Source organism: Lagopus muta, chromosome 4 (assembly GCF_023343835.1).
Source record: "Lagopus muta isolate bLagMut1 chromosome 4, bLagMut1 primary, whole genome shotgun sequence".
Classification (NCBI taxonomy): domain Eukaryota; kingdom Metazoa; phylum Chordata; class Aves; order Galliformes; family Phasianidae; genus Lagopus; species Lagopus muta.
This window is the reverse complement of record NC_064436.1, coordinates 50,031,103-50,054,682: the sequence shown is the minus strand read 5'-3', so window position 1 is coordinate 50,054,682 and position 23,580 is coordinate 50,031,103. Positions and strand designations below refer to the sequence as shown.

The window sequence follows — 23,580 nt, the reverse complement described above, 5'->3', positions numbered from 1 at the left end:
CATGCATTCTGCATGTGATTACTGTCAAAAGGATGGAGCTATCCCAGACTCCTCTCTTGCAGTGTTTGCAGAGCTTATCTATTTTGGTGTTGGGACGGTCACGCAGCTTGCATCTCTTCACTCGTGATTATTCCTGCAAAAGGACTCTTAGCAGTTTTTAGTTAAGAGAACATACATGGTTTGCCCTAAGCAATGTCAACCTCCTTAGGGTAGGAGCAGAAGATGGTCTGTAAAATGCTATTCTCAGTTGCCAGAGCTGTTTGAAGTTCATTTATCAATCTCAACTCAAAGACTAATGTAATCACTTGGAAATGGGATTTTCAATAGGAAGACAGCATTGCTGTACATTTTTTTTTCATTTAATAATCTGAATAAAAACTTCAGCTGTGTAATTCATTTATTCTATCAAAGGAATAACAGCCACGGCCCATGGATGCTGTTCCCAGATTTGTTGCTTATTTCACACGGTGACTTGGGAACACAAAGATTAAAGTTTTTGCTCTAATTTTATGTTGTGAAGGAGTGTACTATGTGTCTGACTCACAGAATGCTAGAAGTTTAATTAATGTTTGTAAAACTCCTTAAGGATTGCTGATAAAAGGCACCAGCAGCACTCTGTCTCCTACAAATAAGTGCTACTTAGTGTGGGTGGTATAATAATGAAGGCTGCAGAATGGTAATGATACTTTGACATACGCCATCATGTATCTTTAATGCAGTGAGTTTAATGCACTGCCACAAAGAAAGTGGAAAAAGAAGTGAAATTATAGAAAGCAGGTTGCACAGAGCTGCAAACCCCTTCTAGTGAACTTGAGTGATGTTTGCAGCCTTGCGTAAGCCTGCTGCTACCAAGCGAATTTCACCCACCTAACACTTACAGCTTGACACAGCATGTGCACAGCACACTGCGCTTCTTAGCAGATGGTTCTTATTATGCTCACTGAACTCTACGTTGCTGTTCCCGGCAGATTTGAGTAACCTACTCATAAGCCATTCTGTGTTCTGCAATTTTAGTGACTACGAATCCAAACACAGCCAGCAGGCTGCTGGTGCTGACAGCCCTGTAAGGACTCGACGACATTCTTGGAGACAGCAGATATTCCTGCGAGTGGCCACTCCTCAGAAAGCATGTGATTCTCCCAGTCGGTATGATGGTAAGTCTGTATTGGATTCCATGAATGTTGTTAATGGGTATAATCTGTGGATTGTGGTCCATTTTGTCTACTGTGTGGGCATGCTTGCCCAATGCTTTGTTTGTACTGGCTCTGCGGCTTTCCACTTCTGGATTATGCTAAGCTCACCAGTTCTTGGAGTTCTTATTTTTCAACTTCATATGTAACATAGTTCTGATAGTGCAAAATTTAACTAACCAGGGAAGAAATTCTTTTCTAGATGTACTGTTTTAATGACAGCAGGGGGGGAGGGGAGATCAACAAGCGTCACTTCCAAGAAAATGTGATCCTTCTATTTCATTTTGCCATGCTAAATATGAAACCAAGGACCAGAAAAATCCAACCCCAGAAGAAGGAATTAAATTTCTTTCATGACTTCAGTTGAGTTATATAATGTTTTCTTCATACCAGACTGGATTTGACCTCATATTGTGCTGCTTTATCCTGTAATTTCTTACCATGTTAGCAGTGATTGTCCTCTGTACCTTATTTCTTTCTTGGAGATCTATAGATGTAAAGAAACACAGACCAGGGAAAAATATCACTGCGCATGAGCATGCAGGTACATTTTACACATCTGACCTAATGTGAGCTTGGCACATGCCACATGACACACTGGGATCAAATGTGCCCCAGGGAACTTTAGGCTCCACATAATGGTTTTTGTCTCACTGGAACTTGAATTTCACTGCTAGAGCTCTGCAAGCTTTACCTTCTGTCTCATCTCTATGGCCACTGCGTAGAGCCACAAGGAACTGTAGGGAACAGTGCACTGTAATAAACGTAGTAATGAAATGCTGTTTGAATAGGCTGGGAAAGCTGTCAGGTTAACAGTTCTTGAAACATTTTTACTGCATCTTAAAAAGAGACCTTGATGAACGGAATGGTGCACATTACAGAAGTGTTTTTGTCATTAAAGAGTTGCTGGCAATGTATTTGCACTTAATATGGCGTAAGCTGTATACAGGCATAGATACCTCCCTCAGGTGTAGTATACGTCAAAACTAAATCTCAGGAGCCTGTCAACATAAATATACACGTGAAATGCTCTCCTATGCTTCGGAGTGTGGGAAGGGGATATTCAGCCTCAGCTGTTCTCTGAAGCTAATAGCGAATTTGACACGTCTTTCTGTAATTGAAAGCGGATTTGCTAGTTTTTGAAAGCCACAGGGGAAAAACAAACCCACCCCAAACTGAAAACTGCCTGTCCAGACATATCCTTTGAGACATAATAGTTGCAAGACACAATTCTAACAACCTACAGCTGGATAAGCAGCAAAGTTGGAGAAACGTGTATGGCAAAAAAGGAAAACAGGAAGTGTTATTAATCTGGGGAGCAACTTAAAGTAACTGCAGTTTTTATTCACTCTTGTTTTCCTTATCTGGTTTTGTTCCAATGTGCATATTCAGTTTATGAGCAGAGGGAGAAAACTCAGACTTTTTCTTAGCAAGTATTAGAGTTTTCTGTTTGGATTTTTGTGAATCTCTTGGAACATCTTTTGGCAGTGAAGTTCCCGAGTGATGATCAATTCTCTGTAGCCTTTAAGAGTGATCTTACCTCACTCACTATCTCAGTTAACTTAGCAGCCTCTGTAGCTCCATAGAAAATATAACTAGCTATTTTTCATCAGCTTGTTCCTTTTTCTTTAATCTTCACTCAAGGAGAAGCAACGTACAAAGCAGATTGGATCAGTTTGATAAGAGTTAACTGTAGTTGGTTTTGCATATTTTAAATTCTTTTTTTAAGGTTGCCTTGCTCACTTTAGACTGATTTCCTTTGGAAACAGACTTGATGAAAATGGCTGACATAAGATGACCAAAAGATCAATTTCAGCCAAAGTTGATGGAGAACAGAGAGGTGTCTAGCATCCTGAGTTCCCACGTGAAGTTTGCTGCACCAAGTCCCACTTCAGACCCTTTCTTCTTAAGGGAATGTTCATTAATAGTTTGAATGCTAAACTTTTGTCTCCTGTAGCTTAGCTGGAGGGAAATGCTTGTCAACTGTGCTTGCATGGCTGCCTTGTCTTGCACAAGGCAAAGAGCTAACTGTTTTCCAGGTACCATCATTTAAATGTACGACTTGCCTTATACTTGAAGGAGGCTGTCAGAATCAGTGGAGTTAAAAAATAATACTTACAGTAGATATACTGAAGTGTCTTTTTCTGTGCCAGTTGTGAATCCTACCTTGCGTGACAGCTAGACTCAATCCAGCCCCATTCAGACAAGGTATGTGCTCTTGAGACAACAGGAAACTATTACTTCTGGTTCTTAAAGGGAGCAGTGTCCCACATGCACATCCTTCCTCCTGCCACCTCCTGCTTGCGGGTGCTGCAAACTCACAGCTGTGTTCTCCCCCCTGCCACTTTCCCAAGGCAGTACTGAACTTGAAGGGTCTGTGATGATTTATGATGAAGCACACAGGAGGTGCATTATGCAGTTTATTGTCTGGCGGGGAAGCTTGTCGCAGCCCCTGCCTGTATCTCAATCACTGGTGAGCCTGAAGAGGCTGACCTATGGTATAGGAATTTTGAAAGATTTTTCTGCATATGAAACCCCTATCAGAAGAGACTGGGTTTGCAGGGGAAAGCTTCACCAAGGAAGGATCTCCAGAAAGAGATCCTCCCCCAGTAGTCAGCCCTTAAATGGGGTCTAAGAGAGATGCAGCCAGGCTCCATCCCTTCTGCTCACACAGCTGAATTGCCTTCACCTGTGCTCCCAGGGCTGACCGAGTCTTTTTCCCAGGTGCTCAATCAGTGGTTCAGACCATGACTCAACAGTTCCCATACAAGCTGGAAGATAGAAGTATGCAGGGTTGAGATCTTAGTTTTAATGTAGTGAGCTGTTATGCAACATCATCTGCTGTTTGCCCATTGTCATGCTCCACATCTCCTCTTACACTTTTTGTCTGTGTCAAAAAGGTTTGCATTTGTAAATGACTTGGTTTGCTTTCCTTTTTATTTATTTATTTTAATATCTGCCAGAATTGCTGCATGGCAAAATTAATACTCAGCCATCTACTTGTAGTTGGAAGAGGGTCTAAAATACATTTTCAGAACAGTAACGTTTCTATTGAGTAAAATTTTTCTTCAATACTTTTAAAAAAAAAAAAAAAAAAAAAGTGGTTTATGGAAAGCTGCTGAGTATAGATAGAGCCCAGACTGGACTGGAAGGTGAGGAACTGAGTAACTGTGCTGCTGTGGGCAGTGTGGCGCACTGGGGGGCAGCGTTTCGCTCACTGCCAGCTTAAGGCAAGCTCTGTATCTTGCACTCTGGTACTCTTTTTTTATTTGTATCCTGTGAAGTGGGGGTAGATGGAAGAGGAAGAGTACAGTTTGCTAACAAAATCGATTACATCTGTTACAGTACTATATTTCTTTTGAAAAAAGACTTTGATCAATCTCTTTTTCTAAGTTATTTTGGCCTCTTTTCTGTATATGACTTTATTTCTGCTCTCGTTATCTTAAACATTTCAAATTATACATTTATATCTCCTTGCTGTGCTTGGACACAGATATTCATACCTACGTGGAGTCTTTCTAACAAATTACATGCTGTGGCTAGGCAAATGGTAGAATTGTAGAGATTTTTTAGGTTGGAAAAGACCTTCAAGACCATTAAGTCCAATCAAGTCAACCTGACTTACCAAATTCTGTCTTTAAACTGCATCCTTAAAGCATCAATAAAAACTGATTTTAACCAACTCTATAGTAGTACACAAATTTTCAAGAATTCCTCATTTGGCCATTCCTTGAAGTTATGTGAATAGAAGAACTTGTTTTTTCTTGTGATTCCACATCTGAAGTTTTTCAGTAACAAAGCGATCTGATCACACCACTAAAATGATTGTATTTTCTTGTTTGTTTATTGACCTGAGATTTGTGATGTTCAAAATGAAGCGAAGAAAGAGAGTCTGGAGCAGAAAATGAGAAGTTCATGTGGAATATTCCATGCACTGTATCTTGTCAGACTTAGTAAGTCCTGGAGAGAGTATGTGGTTGGTAAGCAGCACATTCGGAGAGCCATGTGTAGAATTCCATAATGAAAATGGCAGTAATGCATCATGTTTGAAACTCTTCTCTGTTAACTTCCTTTAAAGATTAAACTAAGCCTAAAATAAAGCATTTTTCTACATGAAGTGTTCCAGCTTCTAATCAAAAACAAGATGACAGGATTCAGCTTTGAAATTTGAAGTTGGTTACATACCAAGTACTTCTGAAGAAATATTTTTTCTCTTGTATTGTTTTTGACTTTTTGTGGTTCCTTTTAGGAGGTTCTCTGCCCCCACCCCCGGCTTTTTTTTTTTTTTTTTTTTTTTTTTTTTTTTTGCAAAGCCTGGTTTAATACTGAGATTGGTTGAATAAGAAATGGTCAACTAAAGTTATTCTAGTCAATTAGAAAATAATTTTCATAAAAATAAGTTTTAAGACAATATTTTAATTAATTGCAGTTGGAATACTTTCATGTCCTAACAGAAGGAGAACATATTCATTTATATTTGTTGTGGCTCTTTCTGGAGCTAATGGAATTTCCTGTTCTTATTACTACCCAAGTAATCAAATATTGACCTTTTAATGACTACTGCAGTCATTCACCAGCTTTTCATTTATGAACTTTCCTCAGTGTGATCCTCGGCAGCAGTACATTTTGATGGTTTCTTATGATCTTTTTTACTTTGTTTTGTGGATGGTTTTTGCATGATAGTTGTGTGTAATAAATGTGTTGGTCCTTTTGGAGTAGGGACACTTATGACTGAGGCCCTGTCACACAAAGCCAAAGAGCTGGTTACAAATAAATGGATCTGTATAAATGCCATCTCAGTTCATTCTTACTGTGGGCCTGCTCTCAGTTTGTTCTTTTTCGAGTGTCAGAGGAGGTGGGAGCATCATAACACTACGAGTCTGAGGTATGTGTGTATGTGCTAGTTCATTTATACGCTTTCATGAACAGTGAGGGGTGTAGTATGTTTGAGAAGAGTACAGGTCAAATGTGGAAAAGGAGTCAACAAAAGCTGTTGAGATTGGCAGATGAAGAAGGAAGCAGTCTTTCAGCATGTGCTGATGTGTTGAGATCCTCCTTAAATATACTTATTAATTTCTCAAGTTTTGAAAGCTGCACATGGTTTTTAGTATATGGCACCTTGGTTCAGAGGAATGTGTGCTCCCAGCTATGTTCAGTTAGGTTCAGTTCAGTTGTTACCTTTGCTTTCCCTGTTTTTCTCCAGATCACTTATATATATTAATGAAATACTTGGTTTCTTGTTACAGTATATCTGTAACTCCAGTCTGTTCAGGACAGGAAAGCTGCATGGCATATTTGTCAGTCACTCTGTTGTGTATTCCTGGACATGGATTAGTGTTGACTTACAAATGTCCGTTTTTATACTTTGCTTTAAGGGGTTACCTGAACATTCAGCCTCCCCACCTTTGCCAGCCAAACACCTGACACAACTCTGCAAACTTAGCAAGCTGCTTGAGCCATTAAATGAGTTTATTTTGGTTTCTGTACATCCTGGTACATGCCAGTATGGTGATGGGAAGAAAAACAGGTTGTGAATGTGTCAGATTTTATCAGTGTAGACTTTAGACTTTCTGTTAAATGTCCACAAGTGATAAGAGAAAGGAGGAGAAAAAAAAAAAAAAGAAGAGATAGAAAAGGAACTGCCATTTGGAAGTCAAAACCAAGCTTAGAACTCTTCCACGAAGGAATTAGAGGTAGGATTGACAATGGTAATAGTTCAGCCTATACAATTTTATAACCTTTCTGCTGTCGTTCTCTTTTGTGTTTGTTTTTTTTTTTTTTTTTCTTTTATAGCCTTAACCTCTGTGAGCTAAATTTCTTTTAGTGTCTTTAGTTTGTCAGTAACAGATGAGAATTTTCATTTTAAATAGAAGCAGGGCCGTGCTCCCAGGAGATGCATGCTCTGCAGTGATGCAAGTGTTGCAACGGTGAGGTTTGATTGCCAGAGGGCTAGAACTGAAAAGCATAACCTGTGAAATAGAAGATGAGCTTTTAAGTTGGTCATTGAGGACCAGTCAACAAAATTTGCATTGAAAAATTAGGTGTATGTTAAGGACAGGAAAAATTTAAACTTATCCTTCCTTTAAGGGAAGCAGTGTCTTCATTTCACGTCTTTGGCAGCCTGTTTTTTTTATTTTTATTTTTTATAAGTGGTTGACAATAAGACGACTCTGCAAGAAGTCTGGTACCTTCTAACATTGACATGCATATATCTGTACTTAAAACCAGAATACATGTTTGACTCTAAAAGATCCATAAATCCCTGAAAGAATGAGTTAATGGGAAGAGATTTGTTTCCCCCAAAATGTACATGCATCTTATATTGACTAGTCTGAAAATGTAACAAGAAGCGAGTAGATAACAGCATACAGTGGATAAAAATGTTCCTACCCATACCAGTTTTGTTTTTCATGTTCACATTTGGTGACCCTTTTTGTGAATTCTTTCCTCTTAAATTTATGTTATTTTGTGTATATAATGCATTATTAAAGACAAAAAGGACTTTCCTAATGGATTGAATTCTTTTTTTTTCCCTAAGTTCCATGTCTGCTAAAGCAAGTAAAGCCAGTTCTGACAGTTATTCTTAAGAGCATTTCCCTCATCGTTTTAAATATGCATTAAAAATGGGGCAAAACCTGCTATATGTAGTCATTGTAGAAAAGGATGTGTAGCACATTGCTAGTAGTACACTGTGTACATCAAAAGCAAGAATCAAATCAAGATAAGTTTCCTTTAATTGCCAGCACAAGTTGAGTTATTGTTCCTTCTCTACCTGATCACTTAGCTAAAGCTCTTCTATAGTTGCAGATCGTTGCCTAGGGATGTCTTTTTGTCTTTTTGTACCTGTGGGGGGGGAAAAAAAAAAGTTTCTCATTTTATTTTAAATGATCTAATATAATTTCTTCATTATATTGATATTTTTAATAACCAACTGTATTTCTGAATGCATCTGGGTCAGTATTTCCTACTTTGTAAAGCATTGCCATGTAAGCTGTAGGGCATTTATCATTTACTTAATTTACTATCCCATGAAGTTCACTGTTCTCTGAAATGCTGTAGATACCCAAAGCCTGGAAATCCACACTTTTATCCAGAGTTTGAGTTTGTAAACTTTTAAATTGTGCCTGCTAGCCAAAGAGGTTGCATTTATTTTTATAAATACGTTTTAGTACTTGAATTTAACTGTGGTAACACAAAGATAAATGTTGTATAAGAAAACAGGTGCCATTTGGATCCGCCCTATTCCTCTCTGACTCTTCAAGAGGAAAAGACTGACAGTGGCAAAGCAGAAAAGCAGAAGCCGACAGCTGTGAACATTTCCATTCATATTTAGTTGTCTGAGTTCAGTTGTGCCTTCGAACAAACAAGAAAAGAATAGCTGCATATGAACTGTGTGAGTTGACACACGATGGCTTTCTGAGCAGAATTTAAAGGGGTAAAAAACCTTTCATTTTGTTAGTTTGTAGAGATATGATATTTTGCATGTATGTTGTGTTCAGTGTGAAATTTATCTCTATGCTAGACAATGATAAAGAAATGGATCAAGAAACTACCATACAAAATAATTGCTTCAGGAGCATGAAAAGATGTATTTGCCCTTGTTTGGACAATCTGGGCAATAGGATTTTAGTTACATGTATTTTAGGTCGTTTTCTTGGATGTGTAACTGGTCAGCTTCTCTGTATGTAGATATTCCTCAGACATTCAGTTTGGCTGAGGAAGAAGTGCTGTGGCTATGACTTAGCATGTGGAGTTGAGTAGAAAGAAGTGGGTGGGCTTTTGATCATTCATTTTAAAACGGCAAATGAACTATTTTTTCTTCTAAATATAGACTATTGAGTTTTCAGAGAAGCTGTATAAAATAATGATAAAATTAAGTGACTATAGCAGGCGCAAAGAAGGCAAAGTACGAGAACTTCTTATGTTGATAACTTAATGAAAAACCAGATGTTCCCTGAAAAGAAACACTTTCTCAATTTGCACAAGGTTTATTTAATTGTCCTTTTCTTTTATAGTCTTTTTAGACTTCTTAGAATTACCTTGTATGTCTGACAAAAAGAATCATTTTGTGGTAGATCAGTTGAAGCCAAAAGAAAAAATGCACAAAGTTATGATGTCATTAAAAATGAGAAACAAGAGCATAAATATCTTAGTTGTTTGACTCCCTTTCTATATGTTTACTTTAAGAGCAGGTAATTATCCCATTGTATGGCTTCAGTGGTGGGTTTGTGCAGCTATGGGTGTGGAGTTTCTGTGTCAAATACAGTTTAGAGATTATTTTTTAAATTGAGTTCTTTAGTGTGATATGCTACTTGAACCAAGCTGGGTTTCAACTCTAGGTTACATTTCTTCAGTTTGTCAGATGTGCCTTTTTTCTTTGAGGTCTGTCCTTGTGGCACTGCAATTAGTAAGCTGTGTTCTTGGCATGTGGTGCAGTTTTTATCAGGTTGTTGGGTTGTTTGTCTAGGGTTAGGCCATATGATTCTGATTCATAAGAAACTTTGCAAATCTGTTTGAAACTGTTATTTGAAAAACCATGCTTTGGTAGGTATCTCTACCTTCTATGTATGTATGTGTATACATCTATACATGGATACGAGTGAATGCGTGATATGTATACATGGATATACGTGCAATCTTTGGAGATGTGTCCCTTTGTTCACCCATTCATGAAGTCTAAGTAGTTCATAACAACTTCTCTCTTTCAAAGATTACACTGAGCTGGGAGAACTTCCACCCAGATCTCCTTTGGAGCCAGTGTGTGAAGATGGCCCCTTTGGTCCGGTGAAGGAAGAAAGAAAACGGACATCCCGTGAGCTTCGTGAATTGTGGAAGAAAGCCATTATTCAGCAAATACTGCTCCTCAGAATGGAGAAAGAAAACCAGAAGTTACAAGGTTGGTGAAGCTCTTCACTGTGCATTACTGCAGTACAAGTTAAATATTTTGGTTTGCACTGTGACCTTCACAGTGTTTGAGTCAAACCTTAATGAAATGTTTTAGACACATAAAGTTGAAAAAGTTTGGCAGTGTCTTCCTCAGCTTTCATTACAAAAGGCAATTATTTACTTTTTTATTCTTAACGCTTACCCTTATAATTTGTTTACTTCATATTAACTGCTACCCTTTTTAGTTTTACAATGGTTGAAGTACTTCAATCTGGTATCTAAAAGTGATGATAACGAATTCAGCACAATCACTATCATGAATTGAATTATTTTTACACTTGCATCTATAAGCCTTTGTTTAAGTGTTGATCAACTCAGAGTTTTACTTAGCCAGTTTTGAAGTTCTTAAGGATCTGGCTGTGGACTTCAGCCTGTAGGTGCATGCAGTAATGCAGGCACCATGCAAGCAAGCTCTCTATGCTGTAGTAATAACTTATATTAGTCAAGTGTGATCAGGAGTGTGTGAAACTTGGAGTGGTTCTTAACCCATTTTTTTCCTGTGGCCAAAATCATCTCTGTAACAAGTCTTATCATAGTGGCAAGTTTGACATTTAAATTCAAAAGGCAGCTCATTAAGAATACTGATTTTATTGTAGAGCTGCATACAGAATCACCAGTGATTGTCTCTGAGAGCTGCTCCCTGTGAATGAGGAGAACATAAATGTTTGTTTGGATTATTTTGGAAGTTCAAGAAGGGAGTAGTCACCTGTGTCCCCCAAGGGTGGGAAACTGGCATGAAAATGGCAATTCTTGTTTGACTTTGAGTAAATTTGGAGAGGGTTTGTTTTCCACAGAGAACAAATATGTAGAGACAGGTCCCAGCAGAGCAAAAAGTTTGATATACCAACTATAAAATCCTTTTTTAAAATGAGGCTGAGACTTCCAGCTTCCTTCCAGTAAGAAGGAAATGCTTTCTTTGGACATTGCATATGATCCCCCAAAGCATTTACCTATCTTTCAGCTATTTGCTGCTTCTAGTACAGCTCTCTTATTTGGGCCCTGATATCTGAAGGGCACTTGATTGCCTGAATTTCCTACAAACTCCAAAGGTGTCAGGCACATTAATGTATTTTATACATAATGGCTATTACAGCAAAACATGTCCATGTAAACCAAATGCATAGTGATAGGTGCCATGAAAAGCATTCAGAGAAAGAGAAACTGAGAACAGTGATTTATATAATGCCTTCAATTTAGAGCAGGATATCAGAAATGAGCTTTTATCAAGTTGTTCTGTGCCTTGTGTTTTTATGGGATCTTGTATTTGGAAACAAATTTCCTTTTATATATCTGTGCTAGGGGGAAGTTCTTTACTAGGAGAGTGGTTAGGCCCTGGAACGGGCTGCCCAGGGAGGTTGTGGATGCCCCGTCCTTGGACGTGTTCAAGGCCAGGTTGGACGGGGTCCTGGGCAACCTGATCTGAATGTGTATGTTTGGTGGCCCTGCCAGGCAGGGGGGTTGGAGCTACATGATCCTTGAAGTCCCTTGCAACCTGGGTGATTCTGTGATTCTGTGCTCCTGAACTTTTTTGGAAGTTCTTTTGTCTTCAGGTTATCTGTATCTACCACTACCAATCAAGTTCTTGGCAACTGCTAGGCAGTAATATCCATTCAAACTTCAATAAGTTTAATCAGATGCTCTGTTGTTTTTGGTTTTTTGCAAACCTGTCAGAAATTCACTAAGATGCACATTTCTGAAGCTAGCTAGTGAATGAATGAGGCAAGTGTTGGCAAACGTGCTGGCCCCAGGTGTGCAGTGGGCACTTTGGAGTAAGGTATGTGTCCTAGGTAGCTGCTGAATGAACAGTGCAGCCAGTGAAACAGTACTTGCAAAACAGATTATTGTGCTGCAGTGAGCACTGTTAGCTGACAAGCTGTAAGGAGTTTCATTGCTTCGTTTAATATGTGAAACACTGTTAATACATGTAGTTGCATGTAACACCTTAACAAACAAATACCCAAACACCAACCCACAGCACAGTCACACCAATTTTGACAATTAAGAGGCCTCAATTTTAGGTAGATTGCACAACTGTTTGTTTGGTGAAGTTCTAAGTGAATTAATCCATTTTACAAGTATTAATCAGTGTTAATTGGTGCACTTATGATATTGTTTCCCAGCCTCAGAAAATAATTTGCAGAACAGACGTCTGAAGCTTGACTATGAAGAAATCACACCATGCTTGAAAGAAGTAACTCTGATTTGGGAGAAAATGTTGAGTACGCCTGGAAGGTCAAAGATTAAATTTGATGTGGAAAAAATCCACTCTGCTGTTGGGCAAGGTAAGCACTGTTTGTTATTTGTTATCTTGTGATCTTGAAGTGCTTGCAAACTGAAAAGGAATAGGGTGACTTCTTGACTGCTCCTTCTAAACAGGTTCTCACTAGAGATGTTTCTCCGGCTGCTGACTGCACGAGTAACAATGTTCAGTATTTTCATGGTTACACAGGTGCATGTTGTTATTGTTTCCTTTCAGCATTAGCTGCCCCTGTATTACTGGTGTTAAGAGACTGGGTATTGTTTGTTGTTGGTTTTGTTGTTGTGTTTTGTTTTTTTTAATGAAAACTTTTCTTATATGAGAGGTGCAAAGTACCTCTGTGTATTACAATAGTTGCAACCCAATTTTGTAAATAGAAAGTTGTAATTAAAGAAGTAAGCCTAGGTAATGCCAACAATGTGACAGTGTAAAGATTGAAGATGTCTGCAGCGTTAGCTGGAAATCCTCTGTTCCAGCTAGGGTAGTACATGGACATACAAACAGTGAACGTTGCTCGCTCTCTAGAACTGCTTTTTACCACAGCTCATTGCCACAGTTATTCTTCATTTCGTACAGATAGAGGGTTCTGTCCCATTGATATGTGAACATGAGAAAAATTTGGTTTCTCTTGATAATCTGATGATTCTGGCGTGTGTTGGTGTTCTAACCAGCACTTAAACTTGGAGTGATGCAACATAAATAAGTAAATAAATCCCTGTTTAATGGATTGTTACCAGTAGATTCAAGTAGCCTGCAGATGGGTAAGTTACCCATGGCTTTTAATGCTACAAACATCTCTGTATAGCCTAACTGTAGCGAAACCATGTTGTTAGAGCCAAGTTTTGTCATATTTCATATGTAAGCAAAAATGAAAAATGCATTTAAATTCAATTTTGCAAGTTGTATTTTAGATGAAAACTGTTAAAAATAACTTGAGTAAGCAGTGCAAATAGGCAAAAAGTGCACATTTATACTTTTGGTGTGTGTGCATTCTAGCTTCCTAAAATTTACTGCCAACAACGGCGTCATTGTTTTATTGAGAAAATGTTAATTACTTCTATTGCAAAGCTTTATCATGTGCTTTAGTGCGGAAAATGGGTGATAAGCATCTAGCTTTTTAGAGAGCAGTAGACAATATTTGCTGCCTCCTTTAATAGTTCTAGACTATTAGATTATTATAGACTATTATATAAGTGCTAACCTTAGACTTTAGGCAGCTCACCCTGCTTCCTCCTTAAATCTCTCCTGTTACATTGCTGGTTTCTTCTGTTTGTGAAGGAAGTACAAGAACAACAGTAGTTTGATCTATGGTCTGTTAGAGGTAGCAGATAGGGATCTGCTTGCTTGAGTTCCTCAATTGTGTTAGGTCAGCGGTAGCTGAACCCTCGGTATGAGTGGAAATTACAGCTTTAATGACCTTCTTCTCAGGAGTACCACGTCACCACCGTGGGGAGATCTGGAAGTTTCTAGCAGAGCAATATCATCTTAAACATCAGTTTCCAAATAAACAACAACCAAAGGACACACCTTATAAAGAACTCCTTAAACAACTGACTTCCCAACAACATGCAATACTTATCGACCTAGGTAAGTACAGCTGGGGGGGATTCTGATTGCTGGAAGAGAAATAAAAGAGGGTAATGTATTAAAATACTCTCACCACTTAATAATGGGTTGTTGGTAAGAGGTGCTTTTAGTCTGATCTAAATGCAAACTATTACTTGATGTCAGTAGGAAAATGTGGAATGCGTGTTTCAAGCACAGAGAGCCTTTGCAACATGTGGTAATTAGGGGCTGGATCTGTATTACAGATATTAATGGTGGAATAGAAATCCCCAAGAAAATAAGTCAGTATTTAAGTGCAGATTGTAGAATAACAAGTGCTATTCATTTGTGATACCCAGCATCTACTGTCTCTCCTAAATACCCTTACTTGAAATAACACAGAAGTTTTACTTTCAGTGGTAGATGATGGTAGCTGGTATTTTTACTTGTATTAAAACAATTATGAACAGCTCAAAAGCTCTTTTTAAGGCACTTCTCAGCAGGGTGTTCCCACTGCCTAACTTCAAGCAGCAACTTGCTCCTGATTTAAGACGATGAATTGGTCTGTGGAGATACACACACTGTTCTCCACTGGGTGTAGTAGAGAGTGATTAGGAACCAAGGCTTTTAAATTTAAACTGTCTTGAAGGTGGACTTCAGACAGATCTGTGACCCCAAGCAGCAGACTAGCATGGCTGCTCCTCAGCTGAGTTAAGAATTCTGTGAACTCTCCTGCAGTCATTAAAGGATTTCTAATGTGACAGTGATTGTTCAAAATTATGCTGTTGTTGACTCATATGTTCACATGTCTAACATTTATCTTTGCAAAAGTATTTGTGCTTGAAAGAAACTCACCTGATACAAGTTAATAATACCTCACTGGTGTATGGCTGAATTGGACATTTTTACAGTTAATCCATAGGTTATCCATTTGAATATATGGTCATGGAGATGTATGGGTATACATATAGGTAGATAGATACTGTTCTCTTTTCCCTTGGATATTTTAATTGAGTTTATTGTCTTGGAAACCAAGACAACAAAAAAACAAGTGTTTTTCCATGAGGATGCCATCACTTGCATGTGAGATTCTGTGGTCTACTGTGTTCATAACAGCTCTTCAAATGAAATGAAACAAGTAATCTTTTCTTCCAGAGCATGATAGAGTTTACAAAGTGTTGTGTGTTACAGGGTTTGTGGTTTGAGTCTGAGAGGCTGCGTGGAGCAATAATTAAGTTTGAATAAATGGATTTACCATGAAAAAGTTGTTAATGGAAAATCTACGTACTGCAACTAGCTTAACATCATGTTATAGGATGATAAAAATTATAGATCTGTGCTTTGTTTGATCTGAGTGATTAATGCTCATTGCCTTTTCTCTAAAGGCATCATGCAGAATTATTCTGTCATACTTCTGTTCTTTACAACTGTATTCAAATAGTATTTCAGTTGCAAATAAGGTCGCATACCCTTTCTGTCACATGGAAGAACTGCCTGGTGAGAGGTCATTTATTCTCAAGAATGTTCAGGGACACTTACTTCTTAATAACATTATATGCAGACGGTTTTCCAAATGTACTGAACTGTGAGAAGATTTCTTGAGTTTAGATGGTGAACTAAGCTTTATAAAGTACATAAGAATATTTTCTTCCTCTTTCAGATGGTGTTTTGCAATATTTGGTAAAATAAGTTGAAATATACAGTCAGTGCATAGAAAACAAAACAGAAGAGGCGCAGTTCTATAACTGGTGTAGGTTAAGGTGGGGACAATGACCATTGACATCACTTTCACTTCTCTATATTTGACCAGCTTGCCAGGCACTGGGAAGCGTGTGACACTCCACGGGCCTTAAGTGGCCAGCTGGGAATAGATGAGTGCCAGTGCATGCAGGTGTTGTTTCTCTCCAGACTTGGTCACACAGATTCTAGGAATTCCCCTAGATTGCACAATGCCAGACATGAGACACATTTGGTTTTGTTTTTTTTGTGTTGTTGTTGTTGTTTTTGTGATAGACGTTTATGTGCAATCATAGATCATTTGCTAGCAAGTACCTGTTAGTCAGCGTATGTGGTTTCATATCCCCCCAGCAACATAATATGTTAGGATTCTGTCACATTGAGGTGCCATAGTAAGGGGTGAACAGTTCTGTGATAGTCAGTGAGTTGGTTGAGTAGAGCAGAGTCCATTGCACACCAGAGATGACGCTGTGGTGTCATGGGGGGAGAGAAGTGGGATAACGGACAGCAGGAAGCACAGGCAGCAGCCTGAGGGTGAGTTTATTACACCACAGCCTGGGGCTGGCTCAGCAAGCTGTTCCTGTTTTCTGTCTGGTTATACACACAAATACTACTCAGCTTTTTCTCTCACACGAATACTTTCTCTCCTGGGCTCTGCTTGTAGAGACAAGTGACTGTGTGCAAATCAGCGACAGTGCATGGTTGTTTTCCTGCAAAGTACTGTTTTTGTGGGGGAGTTATTTGCTAGCCCAGTTGTGGGGGGAAGGATGGGCTCCTGTTTTTTCAGTAAGATTGAATTAGGAAGCTGAAAGGTTTAGTAACACTTGGAAATAGAGTAGTGTTGTGCAGCATAGATGGATAGGCAGCTAAAAGGAATTTGCGTTTTGGCTCCTGTTTCTTCAGGCTATCAGAATTGTTTCTTTTAAATAGATCCTCAAGAATCTGTCTGAAAAGCATGCACTTCTCCCTGGATAGAAGAACTGATATTCTTGCTACCTATGGTTAAAATATTTTAAAAGCTTTCCCAAATTAACCCCAAAATGTCTTGCTAACACAGTAAGATGCTAAGCTGTACAAGTGTTGCTTGCGCTTAGTTGAACTAATCAGTTGAACTGATGTGTTTTCATGTGTAAATACTGCTTCCTGAGAATGAGGAGCATTGAGATGTAAAGTACAGCAGCCACTCTCCTGCCCCAGTTCATGTTGTTACTGTGCTGCTTTACTACATGCACAAGAGAAAAGATGCAGTTCCCTGGTACTTTTTTTTTTTTGTCTGTTTCCTTCTGTGGCCGTATCTGCTGCAATCAGTGGGGATTTCAGGTTCTGAACGTTAAGCTTATGTTCAGTAACTGATTTATTTTTTTGCCAGGTCAGAGTAAACTGAACTCCAGATGGTATCAGCATAGGAAATTGCTGTGCTCATCACTGGCTGTTTGCTGAGCACAGTAGAAAATTATATTTTGTTTTATTATAGGCCAGAAATAAAGTAGTAGATAGCAGCACTCTTGAGGTACCAGAGTTCATTTCAGCCTCTTTTCAGCAAAACCAGAAATTGTTTACTCCTAAGTAAAAGTTAGAATTTGTGGGTAGGTTAGAGCCACGGCACTCAGAAACGAATCTGCTTGTGAATTTAGCACTTTGATCCCTCTTTTTATTGCTTTGTGAATTTCTTAGCATTTCTATTCTTGCTCAACATGTGATTTTTCTTTGTGGCTTGTTTGAAAGGCACCTTGCCATGTGAGCAAGGCCGCACAGATCTGTCTTCATACTGTGCTGCAATAACTCATTGTTGTGGCAGAGGAGGCAAAGGAATGAAAGCTCCCAGTACAAGTGGAAGCTAAAAACTTTGTTTCACCAGCATTCGGTTATGTGATAGGGCCTGGCCTAGGGAGACCTGGTCAGAAATTGCAAGCTGGAGTGGTGTATGACTGGCCACAGCAGTTACCAGATGGCAGAAGGACTCTGCCCCAGGCTTTGTCTCATTGAAATGGGAACTCCGATGTTATCTAGGCAGCAGCACAGCAGCATTCCAGGCGTTAAGGGGTGGGGTGGTATTTAACAAGTGGGCAACTGAAAAACATGCTCCACTTAATACTAGAACAAAAGGCATATTCAAATTTCTTCTCAGTTCAGGTATGTAGCTGGGGAAATCTGATAGGGAGAAACTAGGAAGAAAAGAAAATACTGTCTTCTGGAAACATTTTCAAAAATATCTGTGAAATTGAGGCTGTTAAATGTTCTTGCAGAACTGCAGTATCACAGAGTGACTGAGGTTGGAAGGGACCTCTTAAGATCATTTGTCCAGTGCCCTACCCTAGAGCAGACTGCGCAGGACCGTGCGTTCAGATTCTGAATGGCACCACAGGTGGATACTGGAGCCTTTCTGGGATGAAAGTCTGATTATTTTTTGTTGGTTGGTTGGTTTTTCTGTTGTTGTTTCAATTTTTTAACATAACCTTAATTATGTTCACAGGACGCACATTTCCAACACATCCGTACTTCTCAGCACAGCTGGGAGCTGGACAGCTGTCACTCTACAATATTTTGAAAGCCTATTCCCTTCTAGACCAGGAAGTAGGATATTGCCAGGGACTTAGTTTTGTAGCAGGAGTTCTACTACTTCATATGAGTGAAGAAGATGCTTTTAAAATGCTGAAGTTTCTCATGTTCGATGTGGGGCTAAGAAAACAGTATCGTCCTGACATGACAATTCTACAGGTATAATTTCTATTTTTCTAATACAAGAATACTGATGATAAGTGACAATAAAACAATATAGATATGGCATTGTCAATGTATGGACTTGACCTTAAATTCATTTCTCAAAAAGGAAGGCGATGATCTGGAAAAATAATGGATCATTTTAAATGTAGTATTTCAAATTAAAATAAGCTACTGGAAAATCTATGAAAGCCATAATCGGCAAGAATTCTGGTATATGTTGTTTTTGAGGTTTAAATGAGTCTGTTGTAGGCTCATGGGTGCCCCATCCTTGATCTTCTATGTGGGTATTTCCGAGTATTCTTTTCTTTGCAAAAATCAGTCCAAACATCACCTGACAAATATCTTTCACTGTTTCTAGTAAGATGATGAAGTGTGGACTTTGCTGTTATGACTGTTACACCATATTTAGCTTTAGTCTTTCTTCTTCGTGCAGATCCAGATGTACCAACTATCCCGACTTCTTCATGACTACCATCGAGACCTCTATAACCACCTTGAGGAACATGAGATTGGCCCCAGCCTCTATGCTGCTCCCTGGTTCCTCACCATGTTTGCCTCACAGTTTCCCCTTGGATTTGTCGCAAGAGTATTTGGTAATTCTTCATAAAATTTCAATATGTTCTTCTTGACATCTTGTATTTGGAATCCTGCTATGAGGATGATGAGGTTCATCATCCAACTTGTTCCAGACATCCAGGAGTACTACTTTTGTTTTGTACTACTGTTCATCAGTAGGAAGTTGTCCTACGAAGCATGTAGTGTTTGCAGTAAAAAAGAAGAGAGAAGAACATACAACAGTTCCAAACTGTCTCACATTTCATTCTCATTGCTACCTTTTTCCACCCTGTAGTCACCTGTAGAGGGAATGTTAGATTTGTGACCATTAAAGCATAGTGGCATGACAATACCGCTTAAATGCCTAGAGTTATTTTAGTTGCAAGCTGAAAAGAGACGTACACAAGGCATCATCTGAGAAATGTATCCATTTATTCTATTGTCACTGTCTCCAACACTGTAACTGGAAAATAATTTTGAAGGTTATGTTTCTAAAACATACACAGAGATGACCCATACAGTTTAATAATGGATTTACTCTGCAGAAGCATAGAGCTTTTAAACTCCTGTTGGCTGTCCTTACACTTCTAGCCTGAAGGATAATCTCCTTTGCAAAAACTGGTAAATGTTATGAAGCACCACTGTGTTTAGGCTCTGAAGTTACTTCTGTTACTATTATTTGGAATCTGTAGAAGTAGTGATCTATTTTTTTTTTTTTTTTTTTTTTTTTTTTTTAATAAATTCACAGGAGGTTTTCACCTTGATGCTTTCTTATCGGTGCATTTTATAGATTAATTGCTATTGAGAAAGTGCCTTATTTTCTTTTTAGTTCTTTGTTTTTCCATTGCATTATGTGGCACTGTATCTACCATGATAAGCAGGACAGATTGGAACTCTCCTTCTGTTTTCTGTCTTCTGAAAGGAATTTTCTTGCCTTTTCCATAGTGTCACTTTAGAGTTGTAACTACAGTGATAAATGCTGACACTTTAATGTCTTTGAAAGTTACAATATCATTTACCACAATAGAAAATAATAAATGCAGATTCTGAGATGAGCCAACAGCAATCCAGTCCTGTTACTGGTCATGCTACAAACAGTGTTAAAAGAAATCACAGTGATAAGGATAATATACACCAAATAGAATGACGTCCTGTCATTAGCACCTTATCTCCAGGGAAAACAGAAATAGCATTTTGCCTTATTTTTTCATTCATTTCTAATTTTATTTATTTTTATTTTGTGAAAGTTCAAAGTAGATAGCTGTCAATGGAAGTTAACCTATCTGTCTACAATAGTCTTTAAGTATTAAATGAATTGTTGTATGCAAGTGTCACGTACTGAAATCATCATCAGTTCACCTTTCAGTTATTCTTAATCTATCACAGTTCTGTACATGACAGTAACAGTCTTTGTGTTGGATTGTTGACTGCAATGAAGATTATAAAAGTGCTCTGTTTATCCAGTACATTTGGATTTCTGCCTTTCAGAGCTTTCAAAAGCAAGATTTTGCATTAGAATAGAAGGCAAAGATGCATGATCTCCATAGAGCTGAATTTATTTAGGTCAAGAACAGAAAAGCATATGTGATCTAAACTGTCACCTAAATCTCAAATGTTTGTTGGAAAGGAAGGACAGCGTGACCAACGCTTGCAGGTTTTTAATGTCTGAAAGTATGTAGGAATGTCTTTCTGGAAACAGTGTTTACTGGAATTATATAAATAGAGAGTGGTGGACATTATTTTACATTAGAAAGCAAAATCTCATCTTCATCCATGTTAAAGACTGAAACAAGCAACTGTAAACTTGAAAAAGGCTAAAGCTGTCACTTTATTAGTGGCTGCTATGAGCATTATGGCAAATTAGGATCCAGCCAGTTCTGACTCCTATATTCACAGCCTTCTGAGGAGCTTAGGTACGTTTTCATTGCTCACTGATTTGACCTCTTGAGATTAATGTTTCCTTTTAATATCAGAGTAACTCATCTGTAGGCTATGAAGACTTAGAGCATACTGCTGTTTTGTAACATGTTCTTTGAACCCTTGATGTTTGAAACCCTGCTGCTACTTATACAGTTGTTACAGAATACTTCTTTTGTCTTTTTGTAAAGCATACTTTTGCAAGTGTTTCACGAGTAATATGTAAGAGCAATGTGCTATAAAGAGGTTAATCTAAGGACAGTTTTATGAGTCAAACACAAAAACTTCTTTTTACTTTTTAATTATCTGTACAACTTTCAACACTTCTCCTGTGCTCGATCTAATGAAAGTACAGCATAACAAGGATGTATTCTTTAATACCTATATCAACTTATTTACTTGGTAAAAGTAATGTTTATTTTATTCCAAGATTATAGATAAAACTTAAATTTTAAATCCTCTGGGCTGCTAGTCACACTGACATTAATTTGGTACCTTCACTGTGCTGGTGTTGGCTGGCAGCCCACTGAACAGGAAGTGGGGGAGTGGATAACAAATGGGTCTTTGTTAAGTACTTTCTATTTTAAATGAGAGAAGGATTTCAGCTCTGTATTACCAGCTCAGCTCATACAGACATTTGTTAACAACTTACAGGTCACCTTGAGTTAAACTCTGTGGGGCAGGTGCTGAATCACAAATACTCTATTCTCTGCTCTGTTTTCTCTTTGTGTTTCTTAGCTGTTTTCTAGCATTCCGTGTCAAAACATACAGCTTTCCTTATAAAACATTTTCCCATAATTTCCAGTTTCATTAGACAGTTGAGTCAGATTCCTACTGTTACCCTTTCCAATCATTCCTGCCGTAAACTGAATTAGATGAAAAATTTTATGCAACTTCTAGAATGAGTAGCAACAGAGTGTAAGGTTTGTGATTAGTTACTGATTGTACTTTTCTTTCTCAACCAGTGAGAAAGAGAAGTGAAATGACTTACTGTTTCAACATCTCCAATGTGAATGAGCAGGGTAGCGGATTGAAATTTCATTCTGATACAAATTTGGAAAGAAAAGAATTGCTTTTATGAAGAATGGCAGTTAGTGTTTTCATATGTTCTTTACTACATCAGAGAAACCTATGATTTTGCTAGCAGTCGTTTCCATTATCACACGTGGGGTTTTTTTTTTACTTTAATTTTTTAAATCGTGAAGGTACGCAGTGTGTTATTGTCTAACTGTGAGTCTCAGCTGCTTCATTCGCAGCTTCAAATACAAGGAAGGGAAAGAGCAGGAGAAAAGCTCTTTCTAAATAAAAACAAGTATAGGAAATCCAGACTAAAACAACATTATCTTCCTTTTCCTTACAAGTAAAAGCAGTGGGCAAGAAAGAGGTTAACTAGAAGAATTTTACTTTTTAATTATCTGTACAGCTTTCAACAATTCTGAACAGAACCTAATGAAAGTAAAGCATAATAAAGATGTGTCCACCAGTACTGTTTCATATGTTGTATATTTTGGCTCATAATGACTCTTTAAATAAAGCCAATAGAAGATTCTGAGTTCTAGTAGCAGGAAAGTCAGATGCAGGATAGCGCTGTTTATACTGTGACCATATAATTGGTGGAGTCAGATGGGTTTGTTTCTTGTCTAATGCTTTGATTGCAGTCTTCTATGTCTTGCCTCTTTAAAGAGATAGGAAGCTAGTAAAGGAAAAGAAAAGAAAGGAAGTTGCATTGAAAGGTCACTATGTACTGTGGCTTCATTGTGCTTGAATGTACGCCAGGGTGCTGTCACTGCAGGGCCACCTGCAATGTTAACGCTTAAGCTGTATTACTAAGATTTCAGGGTACTTATTCCTGTAGCTGTAAGAATATTAATGTAAGTGGTTGAGGCGCCTTCTAAAAATAAGCACGTGAAACTTGATGCTGCTGGGAAATATGCATTTATCTACACGTGCTGTCTTACTGAGATTCTGTAGCTTTATCCATCAGATCAGAAAACAGAGCTTCAGATTTTCAGTTGTGTCTTTGGAATTAGTTTCTGCCTGCTCTGTTACAATCTGAAATGGCACTGAGAGCAGAGATCCAGCTAACTTGAGAGCTGCAGACTTAGCAGTAAATTCCACAGTTTGTACTTTATTTCTTTATTCCCACAAACATCTCAAAAGGAAAAAGCCCACAAAGCTACCAAATGCACAAAAAGTAGTGAAACTGCCAAATTTGACTACCTGGCTTATTTTGTGTTCTTTGCTTAAATTTGAGTCAGATTTATTGGCTGAAAACTCACTGAACAAATTAAATCATTGATTATGTTAGTCAAATGTGGATTCACAGTCATAGTTGGGATTCTGCAAGAAATCCAAGACCGTAGCCTCAGTGATAAATGTACATGTCTGGCAGAGTATATCTAGCCTCCAGATCACCCTTAGGAGAAATTGTTATTCTTGGACATTTTATTGTTGTATTATTCTTGTCAAAAGATGGGATTACTTTTGTGCTCTAATTTTTCCTTTGTTTTCACAGATATGCTGTTCCTTCAGGGATCAGAGGCTATATTTAAAGTGGCCTTAAGCCTTTTGGGAAGCCACAAGCCCTTGATTCTGCAGCATGAGAACCTAGAAACTATTGTTGATTTTATTAAAAACACTCTCCCCAACTTGGGTTTGGTACAGATGGAAAAGACGATTAGTCAGGTATGAAATAATTTAAATTATGAG

General features: G+C 38.2%; 1 protein-coding gene across 13 annotated transcripts in view; it reads left to right on the top strand.

Annotated features, from left to right (window-relative positions):
• Positions 1-23,580, top strand: part of TBC1D1 (TBC1 domain family member 1) — a 95,913-nt gene that overhangs the window by 65,740 nt on the left and 6,593 nt on the right. For 11 of the 13 annotated variants that reach the window (XM_048941006.1, XM_048941008.1, XM_048941010.1 and 8 more), the window contains 7 exons: positions 1,015-1,154; positions 9,901-10,086; positions 12,257-12,418; positions 13,822-13,980; positions 18,149-18,393; positions 18,833-18,992; positions 23,387-23,556. In XM_048941006.1, the coding sequence (XP_048796963.1) occupies positions 1,015-1,154; positions 9,901-10,086; positions 12,257-12,418; positions 13,822-13,980; positions 18,149-18,393; positions 18,833-18,992; positions 23,387-23,556 (1,222 nt within the window). Of the gene's footprint in view, positions 1-1,014; positions 1,155-5,505; positions 8,626-9,900; positions 10,087-12,256; positions 12,419-13,821; positions 13,981-18,148; positions 18,394-18,832; positions 18,993-23,386; positions 23,557-23,580 lie in introns of those variants that run through there. The other 2 variants (XM_048941017.1, XM_048941016.1) reach the window with 2 other exon arrangements.